Raw genomic sequence first — 23,536 nt, 5'->3', positions numbered from 1 at the left:
TGGGTCTGACTGTGGCGCATCTTTAAAATTTAATTAATAATTAATAATTAATAATAATAATAATAATAATCATCATCATCATCATCTTCTGTCAAGACGCTCAAAACCTCTTGCATTTCCAGGAGACGCAGAACTCTGTTTTGCCCCATTCAATAATGTTGTTGGCTGAGCCGTGGACCGTGAGGATCCCGGGGTGGGCTTCTTCAGGGCAGGGCAGCTCAATGGAGCCTCCACCTCCCGAGGCAGTATATCGCCTCTGGGTATCAGTGGCAGCGGAAGGCTGGCTGGCTGGAGGTGGGGCCCCCTTCTTCCTGCCTTGGGGACTCGGAGCGCGGGGGGGTAGGTGGGGGGGAGCAGCCGAGGTTCCCTCCCCCCCCCGGCCCGGACGGGGTTAACCCTTTCCTGCCCTTTCCTGCCCCGCCCCGCCCCGTCCGAGCGGCCGGCGCTGGGGAGGAGGCCGGGCGGGCGGGCGGGCGGCGGCGGGAGGGGCCGGGGGAGACTTCCTCGTCTGGGCGCTCGGCGGAGACTTCCTCCGGGCCGCTCCCTCCGACTCACGCAGAGCGCCGCCAGGAGCCCTCCGACCCGGCATGAACCCAGGTGGGTGGGCGCGAGTGGGGCGGGAGGTGCCCCTGAGCACGTGCAGAGCGCCCTCTCTGCGCTGCTGCGCCCAACTCCGGCGGCGCAGACCGTCCGGGGCGGGGTCGGGGTCGTCGGAGCCCCCGCGCCCTTCGGGGTCAGCCTGGCTGGGCTTCTTCGGCCAAGGGACACGCGTTGGCTGAGCACGTGGGAAGACCCGGCCGGTAGATGGGTCGGAAGGGGACCAGGGGCGTCCGGCATCCTCCGTGGGCTCTTTCGGGAGGGCAGCTGGATGGCCTCTGAAGGGCCCTGCGACGAGGGAGCCTTCGGTGGGTGGGAAGCAGCCCCTGAGGTCCCTTGCTGGGCGGCAGGCAGGCCCCCCTTCCCCACGTGCGCTGGGCCAGGGACCAGAGGGGGGGGGGCAGAGGCGCGAACGGGTCGGATGTTTGCTTTCTTTTGCAAGGATGTTTTGGGAGCAATCCCGGGGGGGGGGCTGTCAGTTAAAAGCACTCGGTGACCCCCAACCCGTCCGGCTGGGAGGGGTCACAGCACTGGCTGGGGGGACCCCAGAGCTCCCCACCCCAAGGACCCCCTCCCACCCCACCCTTGAAGGGAAAGAGCATCGCCCATGGTGGCGAACCTATGGCGCTCCAGATGTTCAGGGACTACAATTCACATCAGCCCCTGCCAGCATGGTCAATTGGACACGCTGGCAGGGGCTGATGGGAATTGTAGTCCGTGAGCATCTGGAGCGCCATAGGTTCGCCACCACTGGCCCATGGCCCATTGAGTCTTGGCCTCTGGTGGTCTGTTTTCTGGCCCCAATCCTGCAAAGGTTAGCTCGCTGGGTCTGCCTGGGCCAGAGAGGGAGGGCAAGCAAGCCCCCTCCTACGTGGAAAGATACGCTGCCTCAGAACATGGAGGTTCCATTTGGCAATCCTGCTTGCAAGTCCTCTGCATCCAAGGTGGTGGCGGCGGCTGCCCCCAAGGTGGCTGGACTCTGGCTCAGCTGTGCCTCCCCCCTGCCCCCACCCCACCCTTTCCAAAAAGACATGGCGGATCAGAAAGGGAGCTTTCTGTCTTTCTTGCACTTCCTCATCTGTGGGGCGCCACAACGGAACCGGTGCCTCACTCAGGCTGGGTCGCGTGAGCTGAGCGCTTTCCTCCCCCCTCCTGCTGCTCTGGGGAGGGGGTGGGTTGCCGGGGCAGCAGTGTGTGGCCCCCTAAGTAGCTACACCAGACAGCAGTGGGTGAAGCCAGCCCTGTGGCCCCGCACCCAATCCCAAGGGGTCTGGGGCTCGCTTCTCAGATGGCCGGGGCTGCTTCCTCTGCCCCCCTCGAAACGGGTCCTTCTCCAGACAGCCTCGCCCCCTTGGATGATCCGGGGGGGGGGGGCGGGCCCTCCGTCCCCAGCCAGTCGCTCCTCTTCCCTCCCAGAATAGCCGCAGGTGCCACTTGGTTTGGACTTCTAGGCCAAACACGTTTCCAGCTTGGTTTGGGGGGCTGCAGTTATGGGAGGCAAATCTACGCTAGTTGGCCTCACCCTCAGCCCTGGGGGGGCTGCTCGCCCCCTCCCACCCAGCCGAGGCTGTTCTCTGCCCTGCATCTGATCACGGAGTTGGGGAGCAAAAGGGTTTCCCTCTGCAAAGCTGCCCATGAAGCAGGACGTGGTCGGGCTGCCCAGCATCCCCTGGGGAAATGTCCCTCCATTCTGGATGGGTCCGCCAGCCCCTCTGCCAACGCGGCCCTGGATTTGCCCTCTGCTAGGCCCATGGCACGAGTAGGCAGCAAAGGAAGCCCAGACGGGTGTCCATTCAGAGCCCTACGCTGGCCAAACGTGGTGCCCTACAGGAGAGAAAGGGGGGATAGAAATCCAAATTATTCTTCTTCTTCTCCTTCTCCTCCTTCTCCTTCTCCTCCACCACCTCCACCACCACCTCCTCCTCCTCCTTCATGATGGAGCTAAGCAAAGAGGTCAGCCTGGCTCTTGCTTCGCTGGGGAAGGGAGAGTCCGGGAGAAAAGCAGGGCGTGGCTTTTGTGGCTGGGCATCTGGGCCAAAGTGCTGTCCACTGAGTTCTGTGAGGAGCCAGTTATGAGACCAGCCGTGGTGGAGAGAGAGGCGTGAGCTGCTGGACATCCCAAACCGTTGTCCGGCCTGCTGGGGCCCCAAGGTGAGAGGTCGCCCATGTGCGGCCATTGCTTTCACCTCCTGCAGATGAGCTCCCAAAGGCACCTGGTGGGCCACTGTGAGTAGCAGAGTGCTGGACTAGATGGACTCTGGTCTGATCCAGCAGGCTCTTTCTTGTGTTCTTGAGGCCATTGCTTTCACCTCCTGCAGGTGAGCTCCCAAAGGCACCTGGTGGGCCACTGCGAGTAGCAGAGAGCTGGACTAGATGGACTCTGGTCTGATCCAGCAGGCTTGTTCTTATGTTCTTATGGGGCAGTTGTAGCTCCTTCGATAGTTTTGTGCTCATTCAAGGAAAGGTTCTGGCAGGTGGGCTGAGCTGGCCCCACCTGTACACAGGTAAAGCTGTCTTTGGGCTCTGCCAGCCTGCTGGGTTTCCTCTGATGGGCTGGGGCGTCCCTCCGCACCCCCTGCTGCTGATTCTTTTAACCAGCGATGCGAGGAATTGAACCCGTGATCTTCTGTGCCGAGCAGGTGACCTGCTGCTGAGCCGTAGCCCCGCCCCTTCATGTCTAAACAGTGCAGCTGCTGCGGGAACGTTTGCTGTCTGTCTTGTGTGAGGGAAGGGGAAATTGCCGGCCCGGGTGGAGACGACACCTCCGGCAAGCCTGAGAGATGGGTGTGGCTTCCTGAAAGAGAAGCCACACCCTGCAGCGAGGTAGGCCAAGAGCAGTCAAAAGAAGCCAGAGTCCGGTGGCTGCAGGTGAGAGAAGTGGCATTTGTTTTCCGGATTCAGGGGAGTGAGCCCGTTCTGTCCCTGTGTGTTCGGCAGCTATGAGGGGTCACACAAGATAATCTGTCCTGATTACTCCAGTGTGTTCCCTGACTTGTGGGCGTTTAGTCTTCCTTGGGAGGCCCTGCGTTCATCGCAAGGGTGAATAGGCCCATGGAGCAGTTTCTGAAGGGGCTGTCCTGCCAATGACCCACAGCAAAGACCCTCAAGCTTTGAACATTGATTGTTATTGTATTGTCGAAGGCTTTCCCGGCCAGACTCAACTGGTTGTTGTGGGCTTTCCGGGCTGTGTGGCCGTGGTCTGGTGGATCTTGTTCTTGCAGGCGAAATGTTAGGGACAAGGTAGATCTTGTTAGGAACGTGAGGTAGATCTGTCGATCTTGCAGGCGAAACACAACAACCAATTGGTTATTATTATTTGGGGAACATTCTTCCTCTCTGTGAAATGGCCACAGGTTACACCTGAATTTAGGTGACCCTCCCCCCCCCCCACCCATGCCTCCCCTGCCTGGCTTTTATCTGGCATTTCCTCCTTTTGAACCAGGGTACCCACTTTTTGAATTTCGTCCCATGGCCTCGTGTGGGCCTGGCACGCACATTTACTCTTTTATGTTTTTACGCAGGGTTTTATGCCATCTTGTTGGTAGTTGGTTTTTAATGTTTATATCTTTTATACTGCTTTTATATTATTGTATCGCTTTACCATGTGTTCATATAGTAAAAGATTGTCTGCAAGGATTGTCATGCCCTTATATAAAGCTGTGGTGCGACCGCACTTGGAGTGCTGTGTTCAGTTCTGGTCACCACGTCTCAAAAAGGATATTGAAGAGATAGAAAAAGTGCAGAGAAGGGCAACGAGGATGATTGAGGGACTGGAGCACCTTCCTTATGAGGAGAGGCTGCACCGTTTGGGACTCTTTAGTTGGGAGAGGAGACGGCTGAGGGGGGATATGATTGAAGTCTATAAAATTATGCATGGGGTAGAAAATGTGGACAGAGAGACAGAGAGGTGGAGATGGCCACTAACCTGGATAGCTTTAAAAAGGGCTTGGACAGATTGATGGAGAAGTCGATCTCTGGCTACCAATCTTGATCCTCCTTGATCTCAGATTGCAAATGCCTTAGCAGACCAGGTGCTCAGGAGCAGCAGCAGCAGAAGGCCTGTCTTCCTCAGACCAGGGCGAGTCTCTGCTGGGCTCCGATTCAGTGGAAGGCGGCTGCATGTGCAAAGGGGCCCCGCTGGTGGGGTGTCCTTTTCAGGGGTCTGCAGGGTTGATTTGAATGGAAATGCCCTTTGGGGCCTCGATTTTGTCCCGCTTGTTATCCTGACGGGTGGCCCAGACATTCTGCCCTCTTAGGATCACAGAAGCATAGAATCCTAGAGTTGGAAGAGACCCCAAAGGCCATCCAGCCCAACCCCTGCAATGCAGGAACACACAATCAAAGCACTCCTGACAGATGGCCATCCAGCCTCTGTTTAAAAACCTCCCAAGAAGGAGACTCCACCACCCTCCGAGGCAGTGAATCCCACTGTCCAACAGCCCTGACAGTCAGGAAGCTTTTCCAGATGTTTAGGTGGAATCTCTTCTCCTTCACCTTGAACCAGGGGTCTTCAAACTATGGCCGTCCAGACGTTCATAGACTACAGTTCCCATTAGTCCTACCACTTGGCCATGCTGGCAGGGGCTGATGGGAATTGTAGTCCATGAACATCTGGAGGGGCATAGTTTGAAGACCCCTGCCTTGAACCCATTACTCCTGGTCCTAGTCTCTGGAGCCGCAGAAAACAAGCTTGCTCCCTCACCAACGTGACGTCCCTTCAAGTATCTAACCTTCTCTTCACATCTCCTGCTCCTTGCAGAAGGGTCAGTCCCCAGCACCGTCTCTGATTAAAAAGGCCTGATCCAAAAAACCTCGGCCTGAGACCCTGGAGGCAGCCTGGCTTCTGGGCAGACCTCGCAAGCCTGCGCTAGCCCGTTGGCTCCTTCGTAGGGGCCGTTCCCCTACCATGTCGGTTGGCTCCCCATTTTTCGGAAGGCTTTCTGAGCCAGGCAAGATGGAAATGCTGGGGAAAAGGAAGCCGGGGGCGTAGGAGGTTAAGAGCTCGTGTATCTAATCTGGAGGAACCGGGTTTGATTCCCAGCTCTGCCGCCTGAGCTGTGGAGGCTTATCTGGGGGATTCAGATTAGCCTGTGCACTCCCACACACGCCAGCTGGGTGACCTTGGGCTAGTCACAGCTTCTCGGAGCTCTCTCAGCCCCACCCACTTCACGGGGGGGTGTTTGTTGTCAGGGAAGAAGGGAAAGGCGATAGCCCCTTTGAGTCTCCTACAGGAGAGAAAGGGGGGATATAAATCCAAACTCCTCCTCCTCCTTCTTCCTCCTCGTCCTCCTCCTCGTCATCTTCTCCTCCTCCTCCTCCTCCTTCCTCCTTCCTCCTCGTTCTCTCCTCCTTCTCCTTCTTCTTTCCTCCTCCTCCTCCTCCTCCTCCTCCTCCTCCTCCTCCTCCTCCGCAGGGCCGTAGTTCCCCAGCAGTGTGCTCAGTGGCCGGCAAAATCCCCCTCCTCTGTGGGAATCTCCAGCCCGGCAGGGTTTACTGGCAGAGGGTGGGGAGGAGTCAGCAAGTTTTCATTGAGCAGAGAAAGCTGAGCCAGTCTTCGGGACGCTTCCTTTTTTCACAAGGGGCCGTTCCTTCCCACCAGGGAGGCAGAAGGCAAGAGAGGGCCTCCTCCGGTGGCACGGGGCCAGGCTGGCTGGTGGAGTTCCTTCTCCGGCTTCCCTTTGCTTGAGTTGCCCTCCACACGGCTTCCTTTCCAGACAGGTGGGGCGGTGGCTTCAGGTGCGGGTCCCCTGGCCCGGGAGCCCAGATCGCAGCCAGGCTGCGGCTGCTGGGTGCAGTGGAGTTTCTGGCCCGGGAGTGTGGTTGCCAGCCTTTGAGTCTCCTGCAGGAAAGAAAGGAGGAATATAAATCCAAACTCTTCTTCTTCTTCTTGCCTTGAAAACCCTTTGGGGCCGCTAGAGTCAGCTGCCACTTTCGGCCCCCACCCAAGAACTGTGTGTGCTGTGCTGTGGAGCTGGGGACTCACCCTACTGCTTCAGCAGCATTTGAGGTCTCTGGGGCACCCTTGGTTTCGTCCAGGGGTCTGCAACCTGCGGCTCTCCAGATGTTCATGGACTACATTTCCCGTCAGCCCCTGCCAGCATGGCCAATTGTAGTCCACGGACATCTGGAGAGCCGCAGGTTGCAGACCCCTGGTTTAGTCACTCCCCGGAGCTTCACTGGTGTTACCTGCTATTTCCATACCTGACTAGGGGTTACCGCAGACCTGGGCATTATACGGCCCGCGGGCCACATCCGGCCCTCCGGATGACCCTGACTGGCCCCCCTGCCGTGCTGGGGAGCGAGGCGTCTTTGAAAGTCCCGCAGAAGCCGGTTGCCTTGGCTGCCGGCTTCTGCGGGGCTTTCAAAAGCGCCTCGCCCCTCCTGCCTTTTGGCCCGTCCCTCCACAATATTTTCTGTTTCTTATGCAGCCCCATGGAAAAAATAATTGCCCACTCCTGGGTTACCGTATCACTTCTACCATGTGCAAAGCGACATCGAAGTACAACTTCCATCTGGCTTTGGTTCAACCTGTCCAGAATATCAGGTGCATGAACAGCCTGGCGTATTTGGAAGATTATATGTATTTGTTGTTTTATCCTCCTGCCCCGCCCTGGGATTTAGAAATCAGTTAACACAAATCCACAAAACACACAGTTCCTGGGGATTATCAGCTGAAAAACATGAATTAGGGCTTTGTGGTTGCCAAGTTTGCGTAATGAGGCACCCGTAACAACGTCTGTCTGTTGTCGTGCATTTTATGCAAGAATGAATTGCTACTAACAGAAAAATTTCCGCAAGAGAATCAAGCACTGGAAATGTTTCCGTCACACGGCGCCGGTGCCAACGGGGCCTTCCTCTGCAGTGGTTATTTCTGTAGACTTGCTTGCAGAAGGGCTTTTCACGGCCTGGCCTCGCAGGATAAAATAAGAATATAAGAAGAGCCGTGCGGGATCAAACCAGTAAAGGTCCGTTACTGGAGCCCCTTCCTTATGAGGAGAGGCTGCAGCGTTTGGGACTCTTTAGTTTGGAGAGGAGACGTCTGAGGGGGGATAGGATTGAAGTCTATAAAATTATGCATGGGGTAGAAAATGTCGACAGAGAGAAATTTTTCTCTCTTTCTCACCATACTAGAACCAGGGGGCATCCATTGAAAATGCTGGGGGGAAGAATTAGGACTAATAAAAGGAAACACTTCTTCACACAACGTGTGATTGGTGTTTGGAATATGCTGCCAGAAGAGGTGGTGATGGCCACTCACCTGGATAGCTTTAAAAGGGGCTTGGACAGATTTATGGAGGAGAAGTCGATTTATGGCTACCAATCTTGATCCTCTTGATCTGAGGTTGCAAATGCCTTAGCAGACCAGGTGCTCAGGAGCAGCAGCAGCAGCAGAAGGCCATTGCTTTCACCTCCTGCATGCGAGCTCCCAAAGGCACCTGTTGGGCCACTGCGAGTAGCAGAATGCTGGACTAGATGGACTCCGGTCTGATCCAGCAGGCTAGTTCTTATGTTCTTATGTAAAAAGGCAGAAGACGTGAGATGAATCCTTGGTGTTTGCAGGGCGCTTTATACGGCTCAAAGTACCCTTCATGCGTTATCCAGTTGCAGTCTGTACAACAGTCCTGGAGAACAGGCCTCTCAGATGTGTGTGGGGGGGTAGTGGCTAAGAGCAGGTGGACTCTGATCCGGGGAACCGGGGTTGATTCCCTTCTCCTCCATCTGAGCGATGGAGACAATATCTGGCGAACCTGATTTGTTCCCCTGCTCCTACACATGAAGCCTGCTGTGGTGACCTTGGGCTGCTCACAATTCTTTCAGAACTCTCTCACCAGGTGTCTGTCGTGGGAGAGGAAGGAAAGGAGTTCGTGAGCCCCTTTGAACCTCCTTACAGGACAGAAAAGTGAGGTATAAATCCAAACTCTTCTTCTTCAGATAGGGAGCGGAGGCTGACCGTGAGAAACTGGGCTCAGTCTGCCCAGGAAGCTGGTGGCCGAGGAAAGGTTTGAACCTGAGAATTTCCTACTCCTAGAGCAGTCTTATTGCTGCTGGATGTGAGGCTGACTACTTAGAAGGAGGAGGAGGAGGAGGAGGAGGAGGAGAAGAAGTTTGGATTTAAATCCCCCCTTTCTCTTCTGCAGGAGACTCAGAGGGGCTGACAATCTCCTTGCCCTTCCCCCCTCACAACAAACACCCTGTGAGGTAGGTGGGGCTGAGAGAGCTCCGAGAAGCTGTGACTAGCCCAAGGTCCCCCAGCTGGCGTGTGTGGGAGTGCACAGGCTAATCTGAATTCCCCAGATAAGCCTCCACAACTCAAGCGGCAGAGCTGGGAATCAAACCCGGTTCCTCCAGATCAGAGTGCACCTGCTCTTAGCCCCTACGCCACTGCTGCTCAGATAGATGCTGAAGGTAAAAGGAACGGATGCCGGATCTGTGCATTCATCCCCAGGGCTGCGTTTGAACTCCACACGTCGCCTGCTCAAATTCCAGATGCCGTGGGAGTCGCACACGCAAGCAGCGCGTTCTCAGATCAGGAATACAAATGCTGGAGGGTTTTTGTTCGGCGTTTTTCCGACTCTCGTGGCTGTGAGTTAGGCAAATCCGTCCATTTGCATACAACTGCCAGTTTTGCATAGCCTGCTGCACTTCCCAGAGTGTGAGAGGAACGTGTCGCAGCCGCCCTGGCGCTTCTGGGATTTCTCAGCTGGGCTGCAAAAGGGTTTTTTGCCTCGGCAGAAGACTCTGTCCCCTCCCCTCTTTCCTCGGGGGGGGGGGGGTCTCAGAAGCTTGTGGCCATCCCCCTGCTTCCACGATTGACCCAACAAAGGTGATTCCCATGGAGTTTGGCAGGAGGAGTCCTGTGTTCAGTTCTGGTCGCCAAAAGGATATCGAAGAGATAGAAAAAGTGCAGAGAAGGGCAACGAGGATGATTGAGGGACTGGAGCACCTTCCTTACGAGGAGAGGCTGCAGCGTTTGGGACTCTTTAGCTTGGAGAGGAGACGGCTGAGGGGGGATAGGATTGAAGTCTATAAAATTATGCATGGGGTTGAAAATGTTGACAGAGAAATTTTTCTCTCTCTCACAATACTAGAACCAGGGGGCATCCATTGAAAATGGTGGGGGGAAGAATTAGGACTAATAAAAGGAAACACTTCTTCACACAAGTGGCCGCAGAAGGCCCTTGCTTTCACCTCCTGCAGGCGAGCTCCCAATGGCAACTGGTGGGCCACTGCGAGTAGCAGAGTGCTGGACTAGATGGACTCTGGTCTGATCCAGCAGGCTAGTTCTTATGTTCTTCTTATGAGGAGGGGCGCCAATTTGGAACCGGGACCCAGAATGCAAATCTTCCGTCAGGAGCACAAGAGAGGCTTGTCTGTGCCTGGCCCGTTTTTGCATGTTGGATTTAACCAGGTAGCTGCCCAGGAAGAGACTTCCTGCAGGTGCGAGAGCTCTGGGCCTACAGAGGGTTGGCCCCGCCATATGTGCCGCCCTTGTGTCCACTGCAGCAGGACAGTGCCCCTTGCGCTATCCTTCCAGAACAGAACTGGGTGAAGGCTAAGGCTAAGGGGGGATTTCTGGGCTGTGTGGCCGTGGTCTCTTGTTCCTAATGTTTCGCCTGCATCTGTGGCTGGCATCTTCAGAGGTGTATCCAGTGGTGGGATCCAAAAATTTTAGTAACAGGTTCCCATGGTGGTGGGATTCAAACTGTGGCGTAGCGCCAATGGGGCTGGGCGGAGCACAATGGGGCGGGGGCGGGCATTCCGGGGGCGGGGCATTCCTGGGCGGGGCTGTGGCAAGGACCCAGCCGCTGCGCCGGTCCTTGAGCGGGAAACGAATGCACGCAGGCGCAGGCTGCCACGCACGCCGGTGCACCTCCTGCTAGACTGCTTCAAGTTCTGCGCACTACTGCTGAGAGGAGGGGCGTAACTAAGGCAAAAATCACGTGGCAAAATCACCAATGAGTAACCTCCTCTCGGCACACACAAATAATTAGTAACCTACTCTCGGGAACCTGTGAGAACCTGTTGGATCCCACCTCTGAGTGTATCACAGAGTATCATTGTGATACATCTCTGAAGATGCCAGCCACAGATGCAGGCAAAACGTTAGGAACAAGATGCCAGCCACACAGCCCAGAAACTCCACCAGAACCAGTTGAATCCAGCCTTAACAATATGTTAAGGGGGGACATGATAGCCATGTTTCGATATTTGAAGGGATGCCATGTTGAAGAGGGAGCAAGCTTGTTTTCTGCTGCTGCAGAGGCGAGGACCAGGAGTCATGGGTTCAAGGTGCAGGAAAAGAGATTCCACCTAAACATTAGGAAGAACTTCCTGACTGTCAGGGCTGTTCGACAGTGGAATGCACTGCCTGGGAGTGTGGTGGAGTCTCCTTCTTTGGGGGGTTTTAAACAGAGGCTGGATGAACATCTGTCGGGAGTGCTTTGATTGTGTGTTCCTGCGTGGCAGGGGGTTGATGTCTCTCGGAGGCCTCTTCCAACTCTAGGATTCTATGGGACCTCGCCAGAGGGGGCGGCGAGCTGCTTGTGCCAAGACTGGGGACCTCCCAGCCCCCTCCAGCCAGCGTGGGGTGGAGGAGAGAGATGGGGCAGGAAGCCAGGCGAGGCAGGAAACCGGGTGTCACCCTGGCAGCAGGAAGAGCGGCTTCCCCTTTGGACGCCTTGAGTCAGCAGATGGGGTGGAGCTGAGGGCGAGGGGAGGGAGGGGCCCTGCGGTGGTCCGGAGCAGGGTCCGGTCCCAATTCAGCAGATTCCCCCCCTGGCCTGGCTCTGCTTGGCTTCCTACCGGAGTTAGTTTTCTGCTGTCATGTCAGGAACTGACCCTGAGCCACGGGAGCAAAGTGGTTGCAGAGCAAAGAGCAAGGAGAGCTTGTAGGCTCGGGATTTATTTTGTTTTCTGCAAGTGTGCAAAATCCCTCCAGGCTGGGCCGCAGCGCATTGGCCGGCCATGTTCCTTTTTCGGTGAAGGAGGTCCCACTAAAAAGGCTCTAGGGTGGAGAGGAACAGGGGCCCCTCCCGCCCTGTTCTTCGTGCGCCAGCCAGAGTTTTTGCAGCGTATCTTGGCCACCAACCTCCTCCAGATAACCGGACTCGAGCCAGCGTGGTGTAGTGGTTAGGAGCAGGTGGGTTCTAATTTGGAGAACGGGGTTTGATTCCCCACTCCTCCCCCCTGAGTGGCGGAGGCTTCTCTGGTGACCCAGATGTGTTTCCGCACTCCTGCATTCCAGCTGGGTGACCTTGGGCTAGTCACAGTTCTCTCAGAACTCTCTCAGCCTCACCTACCTCACAAGGTGTCTGTTGGAGCAGCAGTGGCGTAGGAGGTTAAGAGCTCGTGTATCTAATCTGGAGGAACCGGGTTTGATTCCCCGCTCTGCTGCCTGAGCTGTGGAGGCTTATCTGCGGGATTCAGATTAGCCTGCACACTCCCGCACACGCCAGCTGGGTGACCTTGGGCTAGTCACAGCTTCTCGGAGCTCTCTCAGCCCAACCTACCTCACAGGGTGTTTGTTGTGAGGGGGGAAGGGCAAGGAGATTGTCAGCCCCTTTGAGTCTCCTGCAGGAGAGAAAGGGGAGATATAAATCCAAACTCTTCTTCTTCTAGTGGTTAGGAGCAGGTGGGTTCTAATTTGGAGAACAGGGTTTGATTCCCCACTCCTCCCCCCTGAGTGGTGGAGGCTTATCTGGTGACCCAGATGTGTTTCCGCACTCCTACATTCCTGCTGGGTGACCTTGGACCAGTCACCGTTCTCTCCGAACTCTCTCAGCCCCACCTGCCTCACAGGGTGTCTGTTGTGGGGAGAGGAAGGGAAAAGGAGCTTGTAAGCCACCTTGAGTCTCCTTACAGGAGACAAAGGTGGGGTATAAATCCAAACTCCTCTTCTTCTAAATAGGTTTCCTGTATCAGAATGACAAGCAAGCTGCACTCAGGTGCTGCCGTAACTGAAATTAAAAACCTCTCCGTTGTCGAAAACCCCGCGCGCTTCGCTCCCCCCCCCCTGTAGTGCCCCCGCCAGTAAAACGGTTCCTCTTTCCCAGGCTGGGCCGCCTCTTGACACAGCGGCGCTTGCAGCGTGAGCAAGCCCTTCTCAAGGGCAGGATGGCCCCCAGGAAGTCTGGGGCTCAGTCCGTGCCCTCTTGGGGCAGCATGTCTTGGGAGGGACCCTAGAAGGCAGAAAAGGGCAAGTTGTGTGGTCCGGGGGCACCACCGGTCTTGCCTCCTGTTGCTGCAGGGTGGGGAGACCCGTTCCCTGAGCAGAAGTTCCGTTGCATCAGGCTGCTCAGGAAGCCCCGGCCGGCTGTTGCAACGCGAGCCTTGAGCAGTTGCGTGCATCCCCTGGAAAAAACTTCTCCTTTGTGGCCAGAAGCGGCTCCTCCACAACGCAATGCTTGGGTGCCCTCCGGGCTGGGAAAGTGTGGCACACGCAGCCTCCCGGGCTGTGGCTGAAACATGGCCTCAACTCGGGCAGCAGAGTTGCCCTCTGGGCTGGCCAAGGGGGCCCCTGGGCGTGCGAGAGGCGCTGCTGGGCTGAGCTGCCCCCCACAACCAAAGATCGGCCCCCTTAAGAACATAAGAACATAAGAACAAGCCAGCTGGATCAGACCAGAGTCCATCTAGTCCAGCTCTCTGCTACTCACAGTGGCCCACCAGGTGCCTTTGGGAGCTCACATGCAGGAGGTGAAAGCAATGGCCTTCTGCGGCTGTTGCTCCCGATTACCTGGTCTGTTGAGGCATTTGCAATCTGAGATCAAGGAGGATAAGCATAAGCATAAGCATAAGCATTTTATTGTCATTGTGCACGCACAACGAAATTTACAGCAGCATTCCTCGATGCACACAATGTCAGACTCATACATCATCCTCACTTTCCCCTTCCTCCACCCATCCCTACACAGCCCCAAATACATCAATATGAAGCAGCGGAGTTTAGCATAGCCACAGCTCTAGAGGAGAAGCTGTCTCTAAGCCTCTTTGTCCTAGTTCTGAGGGCCCTGTATCGTCTGCCAGATGGTAGCAGTTTAAAAAGAGAGTGTGCTGGATGAGACGGGTCCCTCAGAATATTTTGGGCTTTATTTAGGCTTCGGGCATTATAGATTTCTTCCAAGGAGGGGAGAGGGCGGCCGATAATCCTTTGTGCAGTGGTGATCACCCTTTGGAGCGCCTTCCTATTCGCCACTGTGCAACTGGAGAACCATACACAGATGCAGTAGGTTAGGACACTCTCTATAGCACAGCGGTAAAAGGACACCAGGAGTTTTCCATCCAGTTGCTGCTTCCTTAAAAGTCTCAGATAGTACAGTCTTTGCTGGGCTTTCTTAACCACCGCGGCAGTCTGTACTCCCCAGGTCAAATCCTCTTTAATCATAACGCCCAGAAATTTAAAACTAGCCACCCGCTCCACTTGATCTCCATTTATAGTCAAGGGCTGAATTCCTGAGCTATTCCTTCTATAGTCCACTATGAGCTCCTTTGTCTTGTTAGTGTTAAGAACCAGGTTATTTTCCCTGCACCATGAGAGCAGTCGGTCCACTTCATTCCGATAGGCAGACTCATCCCCTCCAGAGATGAGCCCCACCACCGTTGTGTCATCAGCAAATTTGATAATGGTGTTACTATGATAGACAGGAGTACAATCATATGTATAAAGGGTGAACAGTAAAGGACTCAACACACAGCCCTGTGGCGTTCCCATATTTAGAGTAAGAACTGAGGAAACCCGATTTCCCAGTCTAACCTTCTGGGAACGTCCAGACAAGAAGTCCCTAATCCACAAACAGATTGAATGTGAGAGTCCAAGGTCCACAAGTTTTGTCACCAGTCTTTGTGGCGAGATTGTATTAAATGCGGAACTAAAGTCCGCAAAGAGCATTCGCACATAATTCCCCTGCTGTTCCGGTGATCAAGATTGGGAGCCATAGATCGACTTCTCCTCCATAAATCTGTCCAAGCCCCTTTTAAAGCTATCCAGGTTAGTGGGCATCACCACCTCCTGTGGCAGCATATTCCAAACACCAATCCCACGTTGCGTGAAGAAGTGTTTCCTTTTATTAGTCCTAATTCTTCCCCCCAGCATTTTCAATGAATGCCCCCTGGTTCTAGCATTGTGAGAAAGAGAGAAAAAATTCTCTCCGGTCAACATTTTCGACCCCATGCATAATTTTATAGACTTCCCCCCTGTAGCATGTATGTGAGGGTCCCGCCCAGTGGAAGCAGGACCCACTTGGAAGATGACGTGAAGCTGATTTGCCCTGACCGACCGCTTGGTCCTTTGTAACTGGCGATGCCGGGGATCGAACATGGGCCCTTCTGTGTGCTCTTTCTGCTTGAGCTGCTGCCCGTCAGAGCAGACCAGCCTGATCTCACGAGACTCAGACAGTCTTGATCCAGCATAAGGCTGCTCCACACGATGGGTGTTCAGGAAAATAATTGTGGGCAGGAAGCGAACGTGGTTCACAATTGCTTTAATATGTTTCTCAGTCATTTGTTTTCAATCTGTTTGGCCCCCATGCAAATGAGTGAAAGGGAGAGATTTGCAGAGATAAAGTCCGTGTGGCAGAGAAGCAGCATTCACCGGAAATCCCCCCCCCCATCTCCCGAGTAGCACCCTCTCTGTTGACGCCTTTGGTGTGAAACGCCTGTCCGGTGTTGTCGCGTTGATTCTCACTTGCTTGTCGGCCTCTGTATTAATGACCACCAAAACATCACGTCGTTCACAACCTTGCAAACCGTCGGCTGTGGCGGCTTCCACGTTGGATTTGCACGTTCTTATTTTAGCCAAGGCTTCCCGGGACCGGAGCACGGCGGAATAAAAACGGCACAGCCTTTCAGGCGCGGTCATTTCTTTCTCTGCAACCAACTGACACAGCTATCCTTCTGGGACTGTTTTTCTGGAGGCCCACTGAGATTGAGACCAGCGTCTGGGACAATTGTTTGGAATATGCTGCCACAGGAGGTGGTGATGGCCACTCACCTGGATAGCTTTAAAAGGGGCTTGGACAGATTTATGGAGGAGAAGTCGATTTATGGCTACCAATCTTGATCCTCTTTGATCTGAGATTGCAAATGCCTTAGCAGACCAGGTGCTTGGGAGCAGCAGCAGCAGCAGAAGGCCCTTGCTTTCACCTCCTGCAGGTGAGCTCCCAAAGGCACCTGGTGGGCCACTGCGAGTAGCAGAGAGCTGGACTAGATGGACTCTGGTCTGATCCAGCAGGCTAGTTCTTATGTTCTTGGGTCTGCAACCTGTGGCTCTCCAGATGTTCATGGACTACAATTCCCATCAGCCCCTGGCAGGGCTGATGGGTTTTGTAGTCCATGAACATCTGGAGAGCCACAGGTTGCAGACCCCTGGGTGAATTGCAATGTAGCCCTTTTCAGGCGAGCCGTGGGGAGGCTGATGTGGGTCTGGGAGTTCTCAGCCAGCTGGCTCTGGCCCATTGGGGCCAGGAGACCCTCTTGGCTGTTGAGGCTGGCCTGTTGTGGTGGTGCGGGTGTGGTGTGGGGCTGGCTGGTGGCCTCCTCAGCCAAGATTTTTTGTGTATTGTCAAAGGCATTCATGGCCAGAGTTGTGGGTTTTCCAGGTTGTATGGCCGTGTTCCAGTAGCATTCTCTCCTGACGTTTCGCCTGCATCTATGCCAGCCACAGATGCAGGCGGAATGTCAGGAGAACGTGCTACTGAGAGAGGGCCACACAACCTGAAAAACCCACAACACCCAAGATTCTTTGCATTGCCGGTTTGAAGCGTGGCAGAGTCTCTCCAAAGGCACCCCCACCTCCCACATCAAAGGCCACGCTGTGCGAATGCCCACACGTTCCGTGGGGTTTAGCCTGAGCTCCCTCCCCTCCCGGGCACCGCCCTGCCTGCGACACCCCCGGACCGGGAGATGGAGCGGCCCGCATGTGCCTCTGAATCATCCCCCACCGGCAGCAGCACGTGGCTCTGAACAGGCCTTTATCTTCCCCCCCCCCCCCCCGCGTCCCCACCCGCATCCCCACCCGCTTCCTCTGTCCTCTGGGCAAACCGTCTCCCACAGTAGCTGCTCTCTCTCTCCAGCAAGCAGAGTGGGGAAGAGACCACATTGGCAGGCCCGGTCTTAAACCACGGGCCTCGTGAGAAGTGGTGAGACAGCCCACTGATAGCTGTCTGAAGAGTGTAGTTGGGGCTCAGGGACATGCGGTAGGAGTCTTTCCAACAAGAGAGTCCTAGGCCTTTGGAGAGACCAGTCGCTGAGTGTGCCCCCCCCCCCCTGTTCCATAGGGGTCCCTTAATGGGCCTTTCCCCACTTACGTTTTGCAGTGCGCTACTCTGAGCGCGAGGGATTTCCGCCCCGGGGTCGTGTTCCCCACTGCCCCGCACTCTGCGCGGGGCAGTCAGAAGGTGCCGTTTCTTCAGCGTCAGAAATGACGCGCGCGGAAGGGACGTTAGAGCGCAGAGTCGGGGCGGCTGCGTTGTCGCCGCCCGGACTCGTGGGGAGCACCGCTGGACCACGCGCTATTTGGGGGCAGTAGCGCGCAGCAAACGGTAGGTGGGGAAAGGGCCAACATCGTTGGGACCCACCGTTTCCCCCTCCTCCTTTTTGGGAGGATTTTAAGTAAGGGTTTTTCGTGGGATGCCGATGTTATGAAATAATCGCTATTTTAATGGGATTAATTTTATAGTTCATGGAGCCTGAGTATTAACTATGGGTTTATTTATTGACTAGTTATTTATTCGCTCCTCTTGTGATACTTGTGTTTTATGATGGTTTTATGTATGATGTCTTATGTTGTACACCGCCCAGAACCCTTATATCAGATGGATGGATGGATGGATGGATGGATGGATGGATGGATGGATGGATGGATGGATGGATGGATGGATGGATGGATGGATGGATGGATGGATGGATGGATGGATGGATGGATGGATGGATGGATGGATGGATGGATGGATGGATGGATGGATGGAAGGATGGATGGAAGGATGGATGGAAGGATGGATGGAAGGATGGATGGAAGGATGGAAGGATGGATGGATGGATGGATGGATGGATGGATGGATGGATGGATGGATGGATGGATGGATGGATGGATGGATGGATGGAAGGATGGATGGATGGATGGATGGATGGATGGATGATGGGTGGGTAGGTAGGTAGGTTGTGAAGGGCTTGAAAGGTTGCAGCCCAGCCCCTGAGAGGTCCTGCTGAAACATTTGGGGAGGGGGTGAGCCGTCCCTGTCAAATCCTCCTGTTCCTCCTCCCCCCACCAATATTTTCTTCCTCCTCTTGATCTGCAGGTTGTTGAAGCCCCCTGAAGAGCCGGAGCCCGGAGCCCTCGAGTGCCGAGATGCAGAGCATCAAGTGCGTGGTGGTGGGCGACGGAGCCGTGGGCAAGACGTGCCTGCTGATCTGCTACACGACCAACGCCTTCCCCAACGAGTACATCCCCACCGTCTTCGACAACTACAGCGCCCAGAACACGGTGGACGGCAGGACTATCAACCTGAACTTATGGGACACCGCCGGCCAGGAGGAATACGACCGCCTCCGGACGCTCTCCTACCCGCAGACCAACGTCTTCATCATCTGCTTCTCGATCGCCTGCCCGTCGTCGTACGAGAACGTCAAGCACAAGTGGTACCCGGAGGTCTGCCACCACTGCCCCGACGTGCCGATCCTCCTGGTGGGCACCAAGAAGGACCTCCGCGCCAGCCCCGAGGCCGTGAAGAAGCTGAAGGAGCAGAACCAACAGCCGGTCACCACGCAGCAGGGGGTCGGCCTCTCCAAGCAGATCCACGCCGTCAAGTACCTGGAGTGCTCCGCGCTCAACCACGAGGGGATCAAGGAGGTCTTCACGGAGGCCGTGAGGGCCGTGCTGAACCCCACACCGCCCAAGCCCAAGAAACCCTGCGTGCTTTTGTGAAGGACGCTTGGGCGGGGCAGGCCGGGAGGGGCTTTGGAGAGAATCTGGTGGCCTCCTCCCTTCCAGGACCGGCAGTTCCCCACCTGGTTTCCCTCCTGCCCCCCATCACACGATACCCAGACACTGCAGGACTTTGCCTTCTCGCTTCTCCCCTCCCCGTCCTTCAGCCTGGTTTCTTCTCTGAAACAATCAGCTCGCTCAGACACACCAACCGCTGTTTGGAGAAGATAATATAATCCTGGATAATAAGTCAGGTTGCCAACTTTGGGTTGGGGAATTCCTGGAGGCTGGGGCAGTGGAGCCTAGTGGGGGCAGGGTTTGGGGAAGGGAGGGGCCTCGTCGGGATATAAAGCAACACAGCCCACTCCTCCAAGCAACCGTTTTCTTCTGGTGAACTGATCTCTGTTGCTAGGAAACCAGATGTGATTCTGGGATATCTCCAGGCCCCAGCTGGAGGCTGGCAACGCTCGTACTAAGGAGTGGCTGGAAAGCTCTCTTTGCACTAATATAGGCCTTGTTTTTCTGAGATAACGCTCCCGCTTGGGCGTTGCGTGGCCCACGTGGCTTGGTGGGTCTCTGTTCTGCCTCAGCCTTCCCTGAGGGCTCTATAAAACATCTGACTGAGGTGAGGGTTTGCCGGCCTTCCCTGAGGGCTCTATAAAATATCTGGCTGAGGTGAGGGTTTGCTGGCCTTCCCTGAGGGCTCTGTAAACATCTGGCTAAGATGAAAGTTTGCCAGCCTTCCCTGAGGGCTCTATAAAACATCTGGCTAAGATGAAGGTTTGCCGGCCTTCCCTGAGGGCTCTGTAAAACATCTGGCTAAGATGAAGGTTTGCCGGCCTTCTCCGAAGGCTCTGTAAAACATCTGGCTAAGATGAAGGTTTGCCGGCCTTCCCTGAGGGCTCTGTAAAACATCTGGCTAAGATGAAGGTTTGCCGGCCTTCTCCGAAGGCTCTGTAAAACATCTGGCTAAGATGAAGGTTTGCCGGCCTTCCCTGAGGGCTCTGTAAAACATCTGGCTAAGATGAAGGTTTGCCGGCCTTCTCCGAAGGCTCTGTAAAACATCTGGCTAAGATGAAGGTTTGCCGGCCTTCCCTGAGGGCTCTGTAAAACATCTGGCTAAGATGAAGGTTTGCCGGCCTTCCCTGAGGGCTCTGTAAAACATCTGGCTAAGATGAAGGTTTGCCGGCCTTCCCTGAGGGCTCTATAAAACATCTGGCTAAGATGAAGGTTTGCCGGCCTTCCCTGAGGGCTCTGTAAAACATCTGGCTAAGATGAAGGTTTGCCGGCCTTCCCTGAGGGCTCTATAAAACATCTGGCTAAGATGAAGGTTTGCCGGCCTTCCCTGAGGGCTCTGTAAAACATCTGGCTAAGATGAAGGTTTGCCGGCCTTCTCCGAAGGCTCTGTAAAACATCTGGCTAAGATGAAGGTTTGCCGGCCTTCCCTGAGGGCTCTGTAAAACATCTGGCTAAGATGAAGGTTTGCCGGCCTTCTCCGAAGGCTCTGTAAAACATCTGGCTAAGATGAAGGTTTGCCGGCCTTCTCCGAAGGCTCTGTAAAACATCTGGCTAAGATGAAGGTTTGCCGGCCTTCCCCGAGGGCTCTGTAAAACATCTGGCTAAGATGAAGGTTTGCCGACCTTCCCTGAGGGCTCTATAAAACATCTAAGGTGAAGGTTTGCCGGCCTTCCCTGAGGGCTCTATAAAACATCTAAGGTGAAGGTTTGCCGGCCTTCCCTGAGGGCTCTATAAAACATCTAAGGTGAAGGTTTGCCGGCCTTCCCTGAGGGCTCTATAAAACATCTAAGGTGAAGGTTTGCCGGCCTTCCCTGAGGGCTCTATAAAACATCTAAGGTGAAGGTTTGCCGGCCTTCCCTGAGGGCTCTATAAAACATCTAAGGTGAAGGTTTGCCAGACCTGCTGAGCAGGAAGGGTGTCCCAGGAAGGCAAAGACAGGAGGTTGGAGCCAGTGACCTCTCCCCATGGGGATAGACGCTGGGCAGCCAAGCAGTAATCTTGCCCAGTAATCAGGCCGCTGAGATGACCACGGGCCTCTGGCCAGCAGAACTGAGATGACCACAAGCTTCATGACAACCGCTGATCACGAGGAAGTTGCCTCGGGGACCTTCGCGTGGGGGGTGGGGTGAGTTTGTGCTTCTGCAGAGCTCGCCGGGCCCAGTGATTTCCCAACCTCCCCCCCACGCATGCAGACTTCCTTCCTGCCTTTCTCAAAATGGATCTCCGGCGGCAATTCTCTCCAACCGCCGTGCCTAAAATACCTCCCTGCTTGAGGCCAGCTTTGTCTGCTGCGGGCTTGTTTCTCGAGTGAGGGCTCGGGTTTTGAACCTGTGGCTCTCGTGTGCTCTTGGCTGCACACATCTGGGCCCCTCCCAAAGACAAGACGGAGAGGCAGGGGCCTTGGCCTTCTGCAAAAGCAGCAGAGGGGGCGGGGGGGGGGCACATACAATGCTTGTGTCCAAGTGCAGTTTGCAAAGAGAGGAGTGAACGGGAGTGCCTCCTGTCATTTCAGTAAACGACGTATCCTGCACAAATGTGCATCTCCGGGCTTGTTCATGATTTCTTCTGCCATGTGGAGGTGGCTGGGAACGAGGCAACCCCCGCCCCGGCCCTCCCCAGCCGGCCCTTCCTGTCTTCACATGGGCTGATCCGGACAACCGTATGAGCCAGAAAACTTGCTTTCCCAGGATCGCAGCTGCTGCAGGGCGTTGCTTTGGGGCTACTTAGAGCCAGCGTGGCGTAGTGGTTAAGAGCAGGTGCGCTCTAATCTGGAGAACCGGGTTTGGTTCCCCGCTCTGCCACTTGGGCTGTGGAGGCTTATCTGGTGAACCGGATTAACTTGTACGCCCCAACTCGCGCCAGCTGGGTGACCTTGGGCTAGTCGCGGTTCTTCGGAGCTCTCTCGGCCCCACATTGTGAAGGGGAAGGGAGAGGAGATTGTCAGCCCCTTTTGAGTCTCCTTACAGGAGAAAAAGGAGGGGGGATATAAATCCAAACTCTTCTTCTTCTAGATGGCGAACCTTTTCGAGGCCGTGTGCCCAAACTGCAACCCAAAACCCACTTATTTATCGCCAAGTGCCAACACGGCAATTTAACCTGAATAGTGAGGTTTTCGTTTAGAAAAAATGATTGGCTCTGAGGCGTGTGTTACTCGGGAGTAAGCTTGGTGGTAGTTGTTGGCTTTGCTTTGAAGCAACCATGGAACTCTTCGAATGGATGAATCACGACCCTTGGAGGGTTTACTCTGAAGCAAGCCCCATTGCCAGCAACCGAGCTTACTCCCAGATAAAGGATTGCGCTTTAGTTCTTTGCATGAAAATCAGTGGGGTTTAACAGCACTTAACAGGGTTACCTATTCTGCTTCCCCAAAACGAGGTCTTAGGTTTAATGCTAATAATCGAGCCCAGCGGCCCAGGCCAGCCTAGATGGGGGAGGGGCAATTCCCCCTCCCACACACACATGATGAACTCTGTGCGTGCCCACAGAGAGGGCTCTGAGTGCCACCTCTGGCACCCATGCCATAGGTTCGCCATCACTGTTCTAGGTCCACACATACAAAACCCAAAGAGTCTGGATCCCCTCCTTGAACCCTCTGTTTGGTTTCCCGGTCCTCTCAGGTGATGGGGGGCAGACCCTTTTGCCTCCTCCCACGCTGCAGCCGTGAAGGGGGCTTCTTTCTTCTCAAGATTCCGGAAAGGCAAACCCCCTGCTTGGCCTTGACTCTGCCCCCTGCCCTCAAAAAGGCCCTCCCCTTGCCTCCCTTTGCAGGAGGGGGGCATCCTCCTCTTCACACGAGGCTTTTGTGTCGTCTTCTTCAAACTGTGCTATGCCTGGTTGGTCAGCCCCTAATAAAGATAGTCCTGTCTTGGTTTTTGTCTCTGGGTTCTCTGTTGTGGCCCGTGAATGAAATGAACTCTTGGGCGTTGATGACGGGGGTTACTTAAGATGGTTTTGAGATGCTGAGTGAGGCTGGTATTGCTGCCTCTGACTGCTCCCTTCCCAGCACCTGCAGCAGCGGCGTAGTGGTTAAGAGCAGGGGCACTCTAATCTGGAGAAACGGGTTTGATTCCCAGCTCTGCCGCCCGAGCTGTGGAGGCTTATCTGGGGAACTGGATTAGCCTGTGCACTCCAACACACGTCAGCTGGGTGACCTTGGGCTAGCCTGGGGGTCTGCAACCTGCGGCCCTCCAGATGTTCATGGACCACAAATCCCATCAGCCCCTGCCAGCATGGCCAATTGTAGTCCATGAACATCTGGAGAGCCGCAGGTTGCAGACCCCTGGGCTAGCCACAGTTCTTCAGAGCTGTCTCAGCCCCACCTATCTCACAGGGTGTTTCTTGTGGGGGCGGGCAAGGAGATTGTAAGCCCCTTTGAGTCTCCTTACAGGAGAGAAAGGCCACGGAGCAGCAGTGGCGCAGGAGGTTAAGAGCCCTAACCCTAACCCTCTAGCAGTGAGCAGCAGTGGCGTAGGAGGTTAAGAGCTCGTGTATCTAATTTGGAGGAACCGGGTTTGATTCTCAGCTCTGCCGCCTGAGCTGTGGAGGCTTATCTGGGGAATTCAGATTAGCCTGTGCACTCCCACACACGCCAGCTGGGTGACCTTGGGCTAGTCACAGCTTAAGAACATAAGAACATAAGAACAAGCCAGCTGGATCAGACCAAAGTCCATCTAGTCCAGCTCTCTGCTACTCGCAGTGGCCCACCAGGTGCCTTTGGGAGCTCACATGTAGGATGTGAACGCAATGGCCTTCTGTGGCTGTTGCTCCCGGTCACCTGGTCTGTTAAGGCATTTGCAATCTCAGATCAAAGAGGATCAAGATTGGTAGCCATAGATCGACTTCTCCATAAATCTGTCCAAGCCCCTTTTAAAGCTATCCAGGTTAGTGGCCATCACCACCTCCTGTGGAAGCATATTCCAAACACCAATCATACGTTGCGTGAAGAAGTGTTTCCTTTTATTAGTCCTAATTCTTCCCCCCAGCATTTTCAATGAATGCCCCCTG

The 23,536-nt window shown here is 55.1% G+C and overlaps 1 protein-coding gene across 4 annotated transcripts; it reads left to right on the top strand.

The window, feature by feature from the left end:
- Positions 1-447: 447 nt before the first annotated feature.
- Positions 448-21,359, top strand: RHOG (ras homolog family member G). Of its 4 annotated transcripts, none has more exons than XR_007244393.1 (3): positions 448-597; positions 17,889-20,368; positions 20,415-21,359. XR_007244393.1 is itself a non-coding variant. In XM_048495433.1 (2 exons), the coding sequence occupies exon 2, from the start codon at positions 17,939-17,941 to the stop codon at positions 18,512-18,514; it is 576 nt and encodes a 191-aa protein (XP_048351390.1). In that variant the 5' UTR covers positions 448-597; positions 17,889-17,938; the 3' UTR covers positions 18,515-21,359. The 4 variants fall into 4 exon arrangements, 2 of the variants coding, with proteins under 2 accessions (XP_048351390.1, XP_048351391.1); XR_007244394.1 differs by lacking the exon at positions 20,415-21,359 and having other exon boundaries at positions 17,889-19,444; positions 19,495-19,515; XM_048495433.1 differs by having other exon boundaries at positions 17,889-21,359.
- The last annotated feature ends 2,177 nt before the right edge of the window (positions 21,360-23,536 follow it).

The sequence above is a fragment of the Sphaerodactylus townsendi genome, linkage group LG04, assembly GCF_021028975.2.
Source record: "Sphaerodactylus townsendi isolate TG3544 linkage group LG04, MPM_Stown_v2.3, whole genome shotgun sequence".
Classification (NCBI taxonomy): domain Eukaryota; kingdom Metazoa; phylum Chordata; class Lepidosauria; order Squamata; family Sphaerodactylidae; genus Sphaerodactylus; species Sphaerodactylus townsendi.
Note: the sequence above shows the minus strand (reverse complement) of the source record. Positions and strands in the feature narration are given on the sequence as shown.